Here is a 17,500-nt window from a genome sequence, read left to right as displayed (position 1 = left end):
TACTCTACATAACAAATAAAAACTGCCTAAAATAACAATGACAAAAAAAAAAAAAAAAAAAAAAAAAAAAAAAAAAAAAAAAAACCCAAACAAAAAAAAAAAAAAAAAAACAAAGAAAAAAACAAAAAAAAACAAACAACAACATTTCTTTTCATTGATAGAATCGAAAAGCTCTCAAACCAACACAACATAGTGTCCATCACAAGAATGTTAAATTAAGCCCGTAATTGCGTTCTGTTATCAGACCTTCAAATAATTATACGTGGGCTAAAAGTATTTTGTCTATTCCTTTGTTTCTCGAGACACAACACTATCTGGTTTATTTATTTATTTACTTATATATTTATTCATTTATTTATTTATTCATTTATTTATCTTTTTATCTATTTATTTATTATTTTTATTCATGCATTTATTTATTTTTAATTATTTATTTCTATTTATTTAACCATTTTATTATTATCATTTTATTTTGCTTTGGAAAATTAGTGATTTTACATGTTCTGCTTTTATTATCTATATGGAAATGTTATTGTATATCTTATATTGGCAATGGCCTAAAAAACAACAGCATTGAATTAAAATAGTTTACATACGATTACTGTCGCACTCTGAAAAAAAAAATCCGTATTTAAAAATTTGGCCAGAAAACTCGTCCTTCAAATATCGATCGATTTAAATGACCCTCATCTTGGCAAAAACTCTCAAACCTGGGACTTCGTGAAGTCCCAGGTTTGAGAGTTTTTGCCAAGATGAGGGTCATTTAAATCGATCGATATTTGAAGGACGAGCTTTCTGGCCAAATTTTCAAATATTAGTTTTTCCAGAATACGAAAGTTGAAAGTATAGTGTGTCATCGTAATCCATTCTTTGTGTAGATAACAAAAGTTGTGTCCGAATTTTACATCTCGGGTGCAAAAATATTATCATTTGACAGTGATCTATACTAGGTGCCCTATCTTACGATTTTTGTAGTCGACCTTTTTTGTATGAGCGATTCTTATCTGGAGTGCTATTAATGTGTACATCTAAATTGGTAGAATAAAAACAAGAAGGTATATTTCATGATAGCGGAGATTAACTGGCCTGAACAACTTCTCGTCTTGTGACTAGTGACTTATAATAATAATAATAATAATAATAATAATAATAATAATAATAATAATAATAATAATAATAATAATAATAATAATAATAATAATCATAATCATAATAATGATAATAATATAATAATAATAATAATAATAATAATAATAATAATAATAATAATAATAATAATAATAATAATAATAATAATAATAATAATAATAATAATAATAATAATAATAATAATAATAATAATAATAATAATAATAATAATAATTGTCACAGTAAAGATTGTTCACAATTATCTTATTAAATTTTATTTTATTAAGAACTGAATTCATCTCACTCCAGTTATATATAGATCATCCAAGCCCATCAAATGCCTGGAAACGTAAACTTACGAACCTGAGATATTATCATAAGTTACGTAAAATATTCATATCTCTATTTGTAACTGCCACGATCACTGTTTATCTCTTTTAATTAAATTTCATCATTATTTTTATTTCATTGTAAACAAATCGTTAATTGTTTTTCATTTATAGTAACTAGTAAATTCTGGGGCCTCATTCTACATATATCTTTATGCATAGTCGAGTAGCTCTTTACTCACTTGAGACCATGACAATAATAATAATAATAATAATAATAATAATAATAATAATAATAATAATAATAATAACAATAAATGAATATGGCTGCGTTGTCTATGTAGACGCTTGCCGTGTTTGTGTATATAACTTCGAGTGTGTCAGTCTGTTTCTAGTATCCAGATAGTAATTTGTTTCCATAAATCTCTGTCCAGTGCAAGTGTTCTTAGCTTTTTAAGGTCATCATGTGTGTTAAAATGCTGAGGAAATTGGATGTTTCCTTGTGTTTTTTAAATCAGTTCTTCGGTTTTTGTTTCTAAATATATTTGATATTTTTTGAGATCTTGATTCAATGTTGTTGGAAGTGAATTTGGTGTACGCCGGCTGTATTTGGCTCCTTGTTTGAAGTAATCATCCATCGTGGAATATTTTCATCTCGTCGGATCACTTTTCCAAGCACTTTCCATCTCATCATCATCATCATCATCATCATCATCATCATCATCATCGTCATCATCATCATCATCATCATCATCATCATCATCACTTTGCATTAGTTTGATTTATTTTTGATTACAATGTCACCAAGTGCTAATGAATGTTGTGCTTGCACTTTTCATATCAAATACTTCAACACCTATCATATACTTTTAAACTTGTAACCTTTCACAATTCCACTCATTTCACTTTGTCGATTCCCTTTATCTAAAAATAGACTTTGATTAATTTGGGTGTTAATAAACAACGCATAATATATAAAAACCTAAAAATGAAAAAAAGTAACCACTAGCATACTGCCGTTGTTTTAATAAACACAGTATATGCAATGTTAACTAAAAAGCACATACTATGTTTTTTAAACATACGGCAGCATATATATGAGGTGCGTCAGCGAACCATGTGATAAAACATGTCACGATTTGTCACGATTTGTTAAAAACTGAAACGTTTGCGGATTTGTGGTGTCTCCGTCAGCTTTTGATGCGTAAGTCTCGGGTTCGAATCTTGGCATCTTCAGGGAGTCCTGGTGTCTTGGAGGAATGTTATTGTGTTCTGTCAGTTGGGGCCAAAACAACATTGGCAATAGAAAGGATACGACAAGATTCCTCCCAGACACCAGGACTCCCTGATGATTCCAAGATTTGGATGAAACAACGTTGTTGGAGTAAGTAACAAAAACGAGGTGGGATTAATAAATAATTGGCTCCAATGGTTCCAGCTAAGTCCCCTCAACCATATATATATATATATATATATATATATATATATATATATATATATATATATACAGAGAGAGAGAAGGGGGGGGGGAGATAGTTAGATCGATAGATAGATAGATAGATAGATAGAGAGATAGATAGATAGATAGATAGATAGAGAGTGAGTGAGAGAGAGATAGATAGACAGATAGATATTATTATTTAAATTATTTACCACAATGTTTGAGACAGTCTACATTAATGTTTCAGGCTTAATTTGCCATCGTCAGGACTGAGTTGTTTTGTTGACTGTTGTTGTTTCTTGAAGTGGACCAATCAAGAAACAACAACAGTCAACAAAACAACTCAGTCCTGACGATGGCAAATTAAGCCTGAAACATTAATGTAGACTGTCTCAAACATTGTGGTAAATATTTTAAATAATAATAATTCGCTCCATTACTGCATGTCGAGCACTTTTCGTACCATATTTGTATCAAACACAATTCAATAGATAGATAGATAGATAGATAGATAGATAGATAGATAGATAGAGAGAGAGAGAGAGAGAGAGAGAGAGAGAGAGAGAGAGAGAGAGAGAGAGAGAGAGATAAAGATAGAGAGATAGAAAGGGAGACAGTTAAACGTAAATCAATTTAACACATTAACGGTGCGTTTAATGTCAGATAAACATATCACGATCGCCTATGTTTGGTATACACACTAATCTTGTCAATTCCAGATGCAGTTAACCCTTTCCTCGCCAACTATAGATAGTTCGAAGATGACGTCACTTTGGCCTTTGTTATTGTTTTTTGCCCTCCGCGTTTATGAGTAATGCTCACTAAACTGTATTAACCCGACTATAAACGTTCATAGATACACACAGTTTTGTGTGTTGGTTCGTTATACTTCCGGATGGCAATGTTATGAGCTTCTTAGCCAAGAGCATGCTATCTATAGAACTAATCATTAAAATGACTGTCTAAAAATTATACATAGAACGAAGATGACGTCACTCAGGTCTTTGTTATTGGTTTGTTATTTGTGTTGCCATCCGCGTTTCTGAATAGTGCTCACTGAACTGTATTAACCCGACTATAAACGTTCATGGATGGTCCGTTATACTTCTGGATGGCAATGCTATGAGCTTCTTAGCCAAGCGCATACTATCTATAGGAACATCCTCGCATTCGTTATGATACAAGCAACGTTTTGCTCCCTTCAGATTTCATTTGTGCATCACAAATAACAATGTGAAATTGAATGTGAGCTTTAGTTTAATGTACGAATTGACGTTTCGGGTTTCCCCTTTATCAACAGAACAGGATAAATGAAACACCACAGACAGTAAATTAAAGCTTACATTCAATTTCACATTGTTATTTATTTCTCCGAGCTTCGAGCTGCAACATTTACATTTGTACATCACAAAATTTGAAAAAAATTAATTTATAGTTATTAGAACTTAATTCTATGTTGTAAATCATGTTTTGTTGAAGAACATTTATGTAAACCATGTACTTGAAGTACTTTGAAGTACTTGTACTTCAGAGTTATGAGGTCCATGATGCCGGAGTTTATGGGACTATGTGGTCTTTTGGTATGATACTTGTTTTCGGATAGGAAGGCCCTCATGGGTTCGAGTCTCGCTCAGCACATAGTCGAGTTCTTGGAAAAGGCTCTTTACTCACATTCTCTCACCGTGCTTAGGTGTAAAATGAGTACTTCGCCATGAACAGCGTTGTGTTTGTCGGAAAAAAAAATTATAATATCGGCTAACAGGCGTCGTGACTCTTTCTAAATGTTACGTGTTGCTGTTGGTCAGGGACACTTTCTAAAGCGCTTTGAGCACGTTTAGAGGATTTTGCACTGTATAAAAGCTCAGGAATTATCTAACGCGTGGAACGGACAATAACAATTGTTTGCTACCATTTGGCTAGGACGGTATTAGTCTATCGCAAAGTACTATCCGCCCGATCGAACAGACTCAGCTACCCATTTACTGCTGGGTAGACAGAGGGGTCAGTCAGAGAAAAAAATATCTACTGTACTCTGGATCAAACTTGGTCCCTTTGCCAAGTGTGTAGCGAAAAAGCGCTCTAACAACTGATCTATCGGGACCCCCCCCCCCCCCGCCCCTCCTTATTTCTTTGGAGTTTATGTTAGACGGGTTTGACGTTTCGTGGAGAAAAAAAACCAACCACATAAAAAAAAACAAAACAAAAAAACAAAACAAAACCAAACAAAAAACAAAGGAGAGAGAGAGAGAGAGAGAGAGAGAGAGAGAGAGAGAGAGAGAGAGAGAGAGAGAGAGAGAGAGAGAGAGAGAGAGAGAGAGAGAGAGTTAATTATTATTCGTCATCCTCACCAAATAACATCAAGACCTATCGCAGACTAAAAACCAATGACATGGTGCTCGTGATTTTTACCGATCCCGAGAAGATTGTTGATCAATGTTGCATTATCGAATATAATAATAATAATAATCATTATTATTATTATAAAGTTTCATCTTTAATCAAATTAATTAATCATTACCCTTGTGATTGGATGTCATACGGAGGATTTACAGTCGTTGTTGTGAGGGGACCTGTATTATCATTATATCGTCAATCTCTTTTTGGAATTACCTCTGATTTTTCCGAAAACACCAGCTTGATATTACCATGTAGGTAAACGAAATTAATGTAATTTATAATGACTATTTAATGTGTGACCAGGCAGGGGTCGCGATAGCTCAGTTGGTAGAGCACTCGCTTCACAATCAAAGGGGATCGAGATCCCGGGTGCAGTGGATATTCTTTTCTGACCACCCTGTCCACCTAGCAGTGATTGGATAGCTGGGAGTCCGTTAGATCTGGCGGATAGTAATTTTCGATAGACTAGCGTACTATCCAAATGGTAGTAAGTAATCGATATAATCTGTTTCACGCTATAGAAACCGGGATAGACTTCGGATCCATGTGTCTGATGGCTCTGAAGGACTACTTATACTGTGCCTTGGACGATTTCATGGATGCAGCGTATTTTGGAATCTCAAGTTGCAAAGCAATTTCCTGAATTTTTATTCTCACGTTTGGTGATTACTTCGACAAGAATTCTAGTTTTTCGACCACTTTTTGAATGACATCTTTGGCAGACCACGCTTCTGTTTGTTTTCTAAAGTTGTACTAGATACCATCTTTGAACTAAGAACATCGCTGATAAACCTTAGACTCATACATAGATTTGTCACCATTCATTGTCGGCTATTTTATGATTAATTTCAAACTGTTTTCTTCCTTTAGTTAGCAAGGACTATGAAAAATGTTTTTTTCTCTTTTTGAGGAAAAAAATTGTCTAAAATCAAAGCCCTATCTCCACTGAGTAAAAATGTTTTTGAATTTTGAAAATCAATTCATAAATAAACAAGTTATGCAGTTTCAAAGGTATCATTTATTTGGATGACCCGCAAAGAGGAAAAAAAAACGCGAAAATATGGGACGCTTTTTTGGCATTTTTTTTCGACCTTTGGTTGTATCTTGCGTAATAAATAGATTAAAAGATTGAAACTTGAAGAGCAAGTTAGGATGGTGTTTTGTAAAATACGGGAAAAGTACTCGTCATATTCATATGAAATTTTACAACCAAAAAGAAGAAATATTCATGTATTACCTTGTCAGCGACAAAACCTCCACGCCCGGTAGTTTTAGAAATATTTTACTCCAAAGAATAAAAATCTATTTTTTACGGTCATTTGGTAATTGCACGAGTTTTGACGCTTGACATAATCTAAAATGACCTTTTTTCTAACTTCGTGCCAACTTTCAGTCATATTTATCGATAAACAACGTCGTAATTAATTTTTTTAAATAGCATATACGAAACGGCTTCGTCCCATATTTTGACGCAAATTCGGGCACTTCGTGAGCGAAAAAGAGGCCCAAAGATTTGTGCGGGATAGTCATTGCTACTTTAGTAAACAAAAGAGTCGACAGCAGTTCTGACTTCTTCTTTGGTCTATCTGTGATTAGAGTGACCATTTTAAAAGCAACTCTTGTTTCATACTGAGTTCATTACTGATATTGAAATTTCCACAACTCTTGTTTCATACTGCGTTCATTATTGATATTGAAATTTCCACAACGCTTGTTTCATACTGCGTTCATTACTGATATTGAAATTTCCACAACGCTTGTTTCATACCGCGTTCATTACTGAAATTGAACTTTCCACAGCTCTTGTTTCATACTGCGTTCATTACTGATATTGAAATTTCCACAACGCTTTTTTCATACTGCGTTCATTACTGATATTGAACTTTCCACAGCTCTTGTAACATACTGCGTTCATTACTGATATTGAAATTTCCACAACTCTTGTTTCATACTGCGTTCATTACTGATATTGAAATTTTCACGACTCTTGTTTCATAATGCGTTCATTATTGATATTGAAATTTCCACAACTCTTGTTTCATACTGCGTTCATTACTGATATTGAAATTTCCACAACTCAGTTTCATACTACGTTCATTACTGATATTGAAATTTCCACAACTCTTGTTTCATAATGCGTTCATTATTGATATTGAACTTTCCACAACTCTTGTTTCATACTTCGTTCAATACTGATATTGAAATTTCCACAACTCTTGTTTCATACTGAGTTCATTACTGATATTGAAATCTCCACAATATGGAAGAAAATCAAATTTCCAACGTTTCTGTGTTTGCTAATATCTAGATAGAAATACAAGTTTATTTGGGGTTTAAAGGTAATAAATACCCATTTTCCAATTTCTTTTCGGCGTCCGCTGTATTATGTGAATCGCATATCATGGTGGTTCTGAAGAGGAAATTACCTCGGATGAATTGATGTCATGAGTTTAGGTAAAATATTCAGAGCATGCGCTAACAGGATATAGCGTACCAATACACAAAACTATATGTAACCTTGAGTGTTTAGAGTCTGATTGATAGACATTTAGTAAGGACAAATCATAAAAAATGACTGTCTAAATACAATAACAAACAGCTGAGTGACGTTAATTTCGTTCCTTCCATATAGAATTGAATTTTCCGTTTTCAGTCTCGACCGGTGTTTCTTTTTTTTACGAAACTCCGAAACCCGCCGAAACCCGACAGAGTTATGGAAAGTAGGCAGCAGTGGGGAGTGAACCTGGGACTCAGGGAAGTGTACACCATTGGGGAGTAAACCTGGGACTCAGGGAAGTGTACACCATTGGGGAGTGAACCTGGGACTGGGTTTCGGCGGGTTTCGTAAAAAAGAAACACCCGTCAAGACTTCAAATGCCATCTATTGATTCCACCCTCAACTTATACAAAGGTCTCAGACTATTTTAATCCTCGGGATTGAAACAAATTTTGACGAGTTGAGAAACGTTGTAAGAATCGGGAAGTGTGAGGTTTGAGACTTTTATCAAGTGACGATCATTTTTCTTTAAATTGTGTGATTTACAAAAGAAATCTGAATGAAAAAAGTGCTGGTTGGATCGTAACGAATGTGACGATTTTATTATGTATGTTTGGTAGGGAGAGGGTTAAAGATATATGAGTGTTTTTTCTTCATCTTTGAGTTCGATTCATCTGGTAAATTTATTGGTAAAAGAAAACAAGGCCAGTCGGTTATATAACTTTTTGTTAATCAAGTTCTGGCTCAAAATTTAATGCATTGTGCGTTTCGTTTCATAGAGACGTCTAGTATAATATGGTCAAGTGTGGAATGCAACGATTTTTTAGCCATAAGATTATTTCCGTTTTTAAATCCTTGGTTTTTAGCATTCTTCATTAGAGTTCGAAACAAACAAACAACGTCCATCACTATTATTTAAAAAAAATCATATTGGTATTTTCAAGATTTTGTTTTTCATTTGCCAGATTAATAGATTTGGGATTTAATTTGATAAAAAAAATGTTAATCTCAAAATGATGCCGTTTCCATAGAGATGCCCTTTGTCTTCTTCTTCTTCTTCTAGGTTCCATGCCTGGTCCAGGCTTCGGATACTGCATGAATTATCTCTCTCCATTCCTCCCTGTCTCTTGCCTTTTCAAACAGCTCTTGGATTGTTAGGCTGGTGAAGCCCTTCAGTTGGTCTATGAGTGTTTTTCTTTGTCTCCCCCGGGCGCGTTTACCAGGTATTTTTCCACAACTTGCCAGGTATTCATTCTTATCTTTCCTTACTATGTGTCCGAAAAAGGATAGTTGTCGATCCACTATTAAGGGCATTAGTTTCCTTTGTTGGTATGTTTGTTTTAGCACTTCTTCGTTCGTTTTGTGTGCAGTATACGATATTCTCTGCCCTTTGTCAGTAGTGTGGAAAAAATGGTATTGAAGTCATGACTCTTGGTGTCTAAGAGCATTGTAGTTAAAGCTGTCGTTTTATGAATGGTTTTAAATCTTTTTTTGTTGTTGTGGTTTTCTAGAAGGCGTTTAAACCGATATCTAGCGCAATTTCAACGGAAATGTCACGCTTCATAGTTAAACTTTGTTTCAAAATTGCTTGCGATAACTCAACTTTTCGTTATATCATTCATATGTTATTGGTAGAAACAAAACAATCTGTCAATTCAAAAAAATCTCCTCATCCACTTCCTCCTTCTCCTCCTCCTGCGCTCGTTCCACCCCATCCTTCATCATCATCATCATCATCATCATCATCATCATCATCATCATCATCATCATCATCATCATCATCTTTATCTTCTTCTTCTTCATCATCTTTTTCTTAATAAATGATGTCGTGTATCTAACTCCGACACTTGCATTGTGTCCTAGTACAATATAACTTGACAATAGGCCTTTTTGTCTTGCTGTATTTTTTTTATTACTGCCCTGTTTTAATCACATCAACGTTAACCACAACCATCGTTTCACAAATCCTTAATTAGACATTAATGTGATTTCTTTATTTTTTACATCTAAAAACGTGCTTATAGGCGGGGTCCATTTGGGTAAGCGTGCTTATAAAGGGGTAAATGTATAAAGGAAAAATTCTGCTTCTTGCTTTGAGTGTGTGTATAGCCAGAATCGTGCTTTAAAGGAGAGCGGTTATTAACGGAGACCACTGTATTTCATATAACGTCCGTATAAAAGTATTAACATTAATACTGTTAAAAACCTTATTGAAAAGTGCAGTCAATCTATCAATTCCTGGATGACATACCAGGTAGAAAACACCCCGGCCCCTATCAATTCTTTGCTCTGCAGGCTCAAAATCAAAAATTCTTCAGCCCTGTACAACTTTCAACTCTGAAAAAACTCCAATATATTTAAAACTTTGGCCGGAAACCTTGTCCTTTAAATATCGATCTATTAAATTGACCCCTATCTGATCAAAACTCTCAAATCTAGGACTTAAAACATACTTTTTTTGATCACGGTATAATTATCATTGACATCAACTTGCCATTTACATATCTGGCAAAAATTCTGAGCATTTCTCTGGAAAGTTTCATGTCCATTGACTTTCAAATTGATGATTAACACACTTATGTATTTAGAGCTAGCTTCTGGACGGCGACCAACTGGCCGTCCAACTCTGCGCTTCTATGATGTCTGCAAACGAGACATGAAATTGACAGGCATCGACTCAAACACCTGGGAGTCTCTTGCTGACGACCGCAGCGGCTGGAGATATGCGGTGATGGAGGGAGTGAAGAGAGGTGAGGAGAGGAGAAAGATGAAGTTTGAGGAGAGGAGAGCAAAGAGGAAAGATAGGCAGCAGATCCAAATACCAAATACACAGTCAAACTATGTGTGCAACAACTGCGGTAGAGACTGCCATGCAAGGATTGGTCTGCTGAGTCACACCCGTCGTTGCTCTCAACAAGACTGATGAGACTAAAGTTATACAGGGCGCAAACCATCGTCTCTTGAGACGGAAGGATGCCTACGTATTTAGATCACACCTGGAAGGAATCCTCACATGTAAACTTTGATATCGACTAACTCATTTTCCAGTTCACTGCTGTACTCTGGAAAACTCGTATTTAAAAATTTGGCCAGAAAAACTCGTCCTTCAAATATTGATCGATTTAAATGACCCTCATCTTGGGAAAAGCAATCAAACTTGGGACTCGAGAAGTTTTAATAGAGTCCCAGGTTTGAGGGTGATGAGGCTATTTAAATCGATCGATTTTTTTGAAGGACGAGTTTTCTGGCCAAACATTTTTAATACCTGACTTCCCAAGAGTTCGGCAGTTAACTAATTAATATTGACCGACTCATTAAAACACTTGTATTGTCCGTATTAATTTCAATGTTAGACTAAACGGGGAAAATATCTTAAAATCCGAATACTCCAAAGAGTTCAAAACTGCGCAGCGAGATTGGCTCTTGGGAAATCTAGATTCGACAGTGGCTCCGAAGATTTGCTGATTGACCTTCACCAATTTGCAGGACTGCTGCAAACACACATTGATGGGGTCCGAGGGAGTCAGCCGCCTGTCCCCACTCTAGGGGAACGCCAGAGACAGTTGACCACATAATCTTACACTGCCCTGTGACGAGATTGGCGGGAGGTTTCGAGGCTGTACTCAACTGCGGTGACGAATCTAAAGACTGACTGGAGACTTCCAGTGTGGAGATGTAGCCATACGCTACTACTAGTACCAGTCGACAGGTCTTTCTTTATTCTGTCACTTTTGATGTATTGAAATGAAACATATAACTTTTCAAAAAGTTGAATATAATATAGTTATACTAGGTTTTGGCATTGCATTGAGGTGCAAGCTACAGCGTATCTCACATTATAAGGGTTTGTCGTTTTAATGGGAGCCATCTATATTCATGTTTTCGTCCAACCAGGTCATCAATCACATGATTTGTTGCTGTCCAACGATTGTATATTTCTTAACAAATGTATACACGCTGCTTTGTTTACAAAAGTTATAAACCAATCGTGATGTTAGATATTTAAAAAGATGTGAACACTTTTCACTAAGTGGGTCACTTGGAGCACATTTTGCAATGTGACCAATGTGCCCATTTATCATGACCCATGCTATACCGTATCTCGGCGTTTGACGTACATTTTTATGCATTGAGTGAGGGCCATGGCTAAATACAAAATATGTTTGTTTCCACATTATAGATCTTTGGATTCTATGGTTTAAACATACATCCATCCGGATATGAACTACCAGCACTATCAGATTCCAACATTTTCTTTAATATGCGGCTATGTGGTCTAGTGGTATGACACTCGCTTTCGGATCGGAAGGTCCTGGGTTCGAGCCTCGCTCGGCGCATAGTTGAGTCCTTGGAGAAGGCTCTTTACTCACATTCTCTCACCGTACTCAGGTGTAAAATGAGTACCTGGCCGTTAACAGCGTTGTCTCTGTCCCAAAAATTTGTATTATCGCCTGGCAGGCGTCATGTCCCGTCCTACATGTTATGTGTTGCTTGGCCATGGACCCCTTGTAAAGCGCTTTGAGCACGTTTAGTGGATATTGCCCTATATAAAAGCTCAATAATTTATTGCGTACCATCTAAAAACAACCCCCAAAAACCGGACAAAGATTTAAACGCTTTAATAACAGATCTTTCGTCAATACTCTTCAACAGTCGTAACGTCACTTCCTTCCTAATGACGCATGGTAACTTAGTAACACTGGCTCTAAACTATCGGAACAATGGCGGACGCTGTATGAAATATTTCTCCGGCGAGCATAAAAGTGTATCCAGAGGAAAAACCAACATAAATTTGATCATGTTTTGACTTTTACACATTCTGATCACAAGACATATGAAAAGTTCTAGCCAGCATGAAGAATACAAAGTAATGATTTTCTTTGTTTGGAACCAAGATGGCCGCCGTTGCCTGGCGGCGTGACATCAGACTACTGAATCCAATTTGGACCGCAAACTTTATTGGATTGTAAGGCTTGCCAAAAGTCTTCACAAATTTCAAAAATCAGACAAACAGAAATAAATCCTTCATTAATATAGCCTAATGTTAAGAATGATTAATGATGATATTAATAATATACAATAAACGTGCTCAAATCACTTAACAAAGGGTCCCTAGCTAACAACACCACTTGACATGTGGGATGAGACACGACTCTCTGTCAGCGATTTTTCAAAAGAGTTTTGAAGAGACTTTTTTTAAATATAATTTATGGATTGATTCTTTTTTTTAAATGCCTGTGTAAGCATGTGAATAATTAATAATGTGTTCTTGGGCATGTAATCTCTATACATTTTATTTCGTTTATCAAATTATATTAATGTGGTCTTGTGTTATGACTCTCGCCTTCGGATCCCAAGGTCCTGGGTTCGAGCCTCGCTCGGCGCATAGTTGAGTCCTTGGAAAAAGCTCGTTACTCACATTCTCTCACCGTACTCATGTGTAAAACGAGTGCCTGCTGTTAACAGCGTTGTCTCATTCCGAAAAATTATAATATCGCCTAACAGACGTCATGTCACGTTCTACATATTAAGTTTTGCTGTTGGTCATTGACCCATTGTAAAGCGCCAATGGGCACGTTTAGTGGATATTCCTCTATATAAAAGCTCTAGTTAAGTTAAGTTTGAGTTATTGCCCTTATTGCACCATGGTAGACAGGAGATCACTTGCTGTGTCTTCTATCCCCTTATATCTGTATTCTGAGTTGCTTTATATCTTGATCTTTCTTGGTCCTTACCAAAGTCCTTAGCTCGGCGGGAAACAGTCAAATGTATAGTATTCGTTTTGTGAGATAATATTTTTATCCTTGTATATCATGTCGTGTTCTATATTACAATATTTTAAATCTTAAATATCATGTTTTTAAGCATTTGAGTGTATTCGACTTAGTCGGATACTATGCGTCTGTCTGTATGAGACTTTTAGGTGATCTCAAACGTATTTTGAAGGTATGCTCGTGGAATCTACATCTGTTCCCTGTTTGAACTAGTCTTTCTTTACCATTCTTTTTCTTGGATTACTTTTCTTGTAAATCTAGATTTAGTTTCACTTTCCCGTTTTCTTCCTTTTCACTGGCGTTGAACTCACCTAGATGTGTCACAAGCCCCGTAAAAATAAAAACCCTTAAAAACAACCACGAGAAACAACGTACTGACGCCTTAAGGTTTTGGCCAAAAAAGCCATATATAATTGTACTTCAATTACCAATTTTTGCGGCTATGTGGTCTTGTGGTATGACACTCGCTTTCGGATCTGAAGGTCCTCGTTCCGAGCCTCGCTTGGCGAATAATTGAGACCTTGGAGAAGGCTCTTTACTCACATTCTCTCACCGTACTCAGGTGTAAAATGAGTACCTGGCCGTTAACAACGTTGTGTCTGTCCGATAAAATTGTAATATCACCTAACAGGCGTTATGTCCCGTCCTACATGTTAAATGTTGCTGTTGGCCAAGGACCCCTTGTAAAGCGCTGAGCACGTTTAATGGATATTGCGCTATATAAAAGCTCAATTTATTTTCTTAAAAAGGATAGCTCAAGAAAGCTCAATTACCATTACTTTTTAGCTTTGGTCATATTTTGACACAATGCATTGTTTCTATACCTAGGTGTTCGATATTTCAGTGTTGTGTTGAACTCGGTACTCCCGGAGGAGCAAGAAACGAAAATAACAGTAGCAGCCCCAGCAGCAGCAACAGCAAAAGTACTGCTACTCCTACTCGTGAGCCTGTAAACATCATCATGAATCAAGAAACAAAGAAATTATACTATACAATGGGTATGTATTTGGTCTGGTTGTTGTCATTGTTGTTGTTGTTGTCGTTGTGGATGTTGTTGTTGTTGTTGTTGTTGTTTTTGTTGTGGATGTTGTTGTTGTTGTTATTGTTGTTGTTGTCATTGTTGTTGTTGTTGTCATTGTTGTTGTTGTTGTTATCGTCATTGTTCTTGTTGTTTTTGTTGTTGTTGTTATTGTTGTTTTGGATGTTGTAATTTCTCTTGTCATCGACGTCGTGATTATCATAATCAACTTCAACCTAAATATCTAAATTATTTTGCTTCTCCTCTTCGTGCCGGGTGGCAGATAAGGCAGGCCTTGGCCTACTCTTGCAATGGCCCAAACTATCCAACAAACCAGGCTACGAATTTTGGGCCACATTCTAAGACAAGATGTTAACACCCCGAGCAACAAAGTGATGGTTCACTATTCAACCACAAGAACAAAAAAAAAAAATCTCAAAGAGATCAACCAAGAACATCAATAGTTACAACACGAATAAGAAATGACATCAGACATGTTGGCCAACAGTTAAAATCAATTAAAGATCTTGAAATAATCCGATAATGTGCAAAAGAATGAGGGGAATGGAAATTTGTCATCTCAACAATAATCAGAGCATCCTAGTTGGTAAAGTCCGTGGACTATTCAGCAAAAGGGTCTTAACTCTCTCCTTACCGACCATTTTCAGTATTTTCACAAATGGCAGGCTTGTCCATCAGAAAAATGGATTATTTTAAACTCAAACAATCTCTCTACAAAATGACTTTATGTTCTTATTAATTAAACAAAGATCATTGTGATCTGCAAAATAATATGAATAAGGAAAAAAATGTATATTGTGTCGTAACAAATGTGACGATTTTGCTGTAGGTGGTAAGGAGGGTTAAGTCAAGAAACTAATGGCCACATGTTGTCCAACCTTCCGTATTTCTTACCCTTTCAACAAAGTACGCCGTCAGGTAGATTTGGCCTGCTTGTTTATCCTTCTGGAGGCAACATCTTATTCTTTTACTTAATTCTTTTTCATTATCTATGTATTATTAACTTATCCATCTCTATATTACTTACTGCTACTACAACTGCTGCTGCTGCTGCTGCTGCTACTACTACTACTACTACTACTACTACGACTACCACTACTACTACTACTACTACTACTACTACTACTACTACTACTACTACTACTACTACTACTACTACTACTACTACTACTACTACCATCACCACTACTACTTCTACCACTACTAATACTTATGATAATACTACTAATTATGATAATAATAATAATGATACTGCGACTACTACTACTACTACTACTACTACTACTACTACTACTACTACTACTACTACTACTACTACTACTACTACTACTACTAACAACAACAACACACTAACTACTACTACTACTACTACTACTACTACTACTACTACTACTACTACTACTACTATACTACTACTACGACGACGACGACTAATCACTAAATGATTATAAACAATTCAAATGATAATAATAATAATAATAATAATAATAATAATAATAATAAAATAATAATAATAATAATGATGATGATGATGATGATAATGATGATGATGATGATGATGATGATGATGATGATGATGATGATGATGATGATGATGGCAGCAATAATAATATTAATTCTATTGCTATTAATGACAATAATAACAATAGAAATGATGATGATGATGATATATGATATAATAATAATAATAATAATAATAATAATAATAATAATAATAATAATAATAATAAAATAATGATGATTAATATAATAATACCAAGTTATGGCAATAACAATAATCACATTTGATGATGATGATGATGATGATGATGATGATGATGATGATGATGATGATGATGATGATGATGATGATGATGATGATGTCAAGACAAAAATAAACGTAAAACCCTATTATTAACGTAATCTTTTTTTTGTTATTGATAACGTAATCTTCTTTATTGACCCTGCAGAGTTCAAGGCTATGGGTGATATGACCCGTAACGGCCTTATGAGTATTGGTGAATTCACACGCCTCATGATGCTCTTGGGATTCCCAGGGGGACGAGAAAACAGCGAGGTGAGAACACTTAAAAACCTAAACTGTAGATAGAATGCGCTTGGCCAAGGAGTTCACAACATTGCCATCCGGAAGTATAACGGACCAACACACAAACTCTGTGTAACAATGAACTTTTATAGTCTGGTTAATACAGTTTAGTGAGAACAACTCACAAACGCGGATGGCAAAAACAATAACAAAGGCCTGAATGACGTCATCTGCATACTATCTATAGATAGTTCGAAGATGACGTCACTCAGATCTTTGTTATTGTTTTTTGCCATCCGCGTTTATGAGTAATGCTCACTGAATTGTATTAACCCGACTAAAAACGTTCATGGATACATACAGTTTTGTGTGTTGGTCCGATATACTTCCGGATGGCAATGTTATGAGCTTCTTAGCCAGGCGCATACTATCTATGGTGCGATTTCGTCGTAATAAATGATGATGATGATGATGACGGTTATGATGATGGTGGTGATGATGATGGTGATGATGATGATGATGATGATGATGGTGGTGATGATGATGGTGATGATGATGATGATGATGATGATAATGGTGATGTTGATGCCGATGATGGTGACGATGACTACGATGCTACTAGTGTGCATCTGTGTGAGTATGTCTATGTCAATATATTATTGTATTGTTATAAATGTGTAACCAAGTGACAAATTTCCATTTTTTTGAGGCAATAAAGATATATTAATATTATTATTATTATTATTATTATTATTATTATTATTATTATTATTATTATTATTATTATTATTATTATTATTATTATTATTATTATTATTATTATTATCATTATTATTAAATAACAATGTGAAATAGGGGAGGCCTTCCGA

At 35.4% G+C, this 17,500-nt stretch overlaps 1 protein-coding gene across 1 annotated transcript in view; it reads left to right on the top strand.

The window, feature by feature from the left end:
* The window catches only part of LOC144956252 (uncharacterized), a 52,482-nt gene that overhangs the window by 23,186 nt on the left and 11,796 nt on the right, over positions 1–17,500 (top strand). The window contains exons 2-3 of the mRNA XM_078886688.1: positions 14,395–14,564; positions 16,555–16,661. Coding sequence (XP_078742814.1) covers positions 14,395–14,564; positions 16,555–16,661 — 277 coding nt within the window. The remainder of the gene's footprint in view (positions 1–14,394; positions 14,565–16,554; positions 16,662–17,500) is intronic.

Source organism: Berghia stephanieae, chromosome 11 (assembly GCF_034508935.2).
Source record: "Berghia stephanieae isolate SIO BIC M18660-M18661 chromosome 11, UCSD_Bste_1.3, whole genome shotgun sequence".
Lineage (NCBI taxonomy): Eukaryota > Metazoa > Mollusca > Gastropoda > Nudibranchia > Aeolidiidae > Berghia > Berghia stephanieae.
This window is presented reverse-complemented; position numbering and strand designations above follow the sequence as displayed.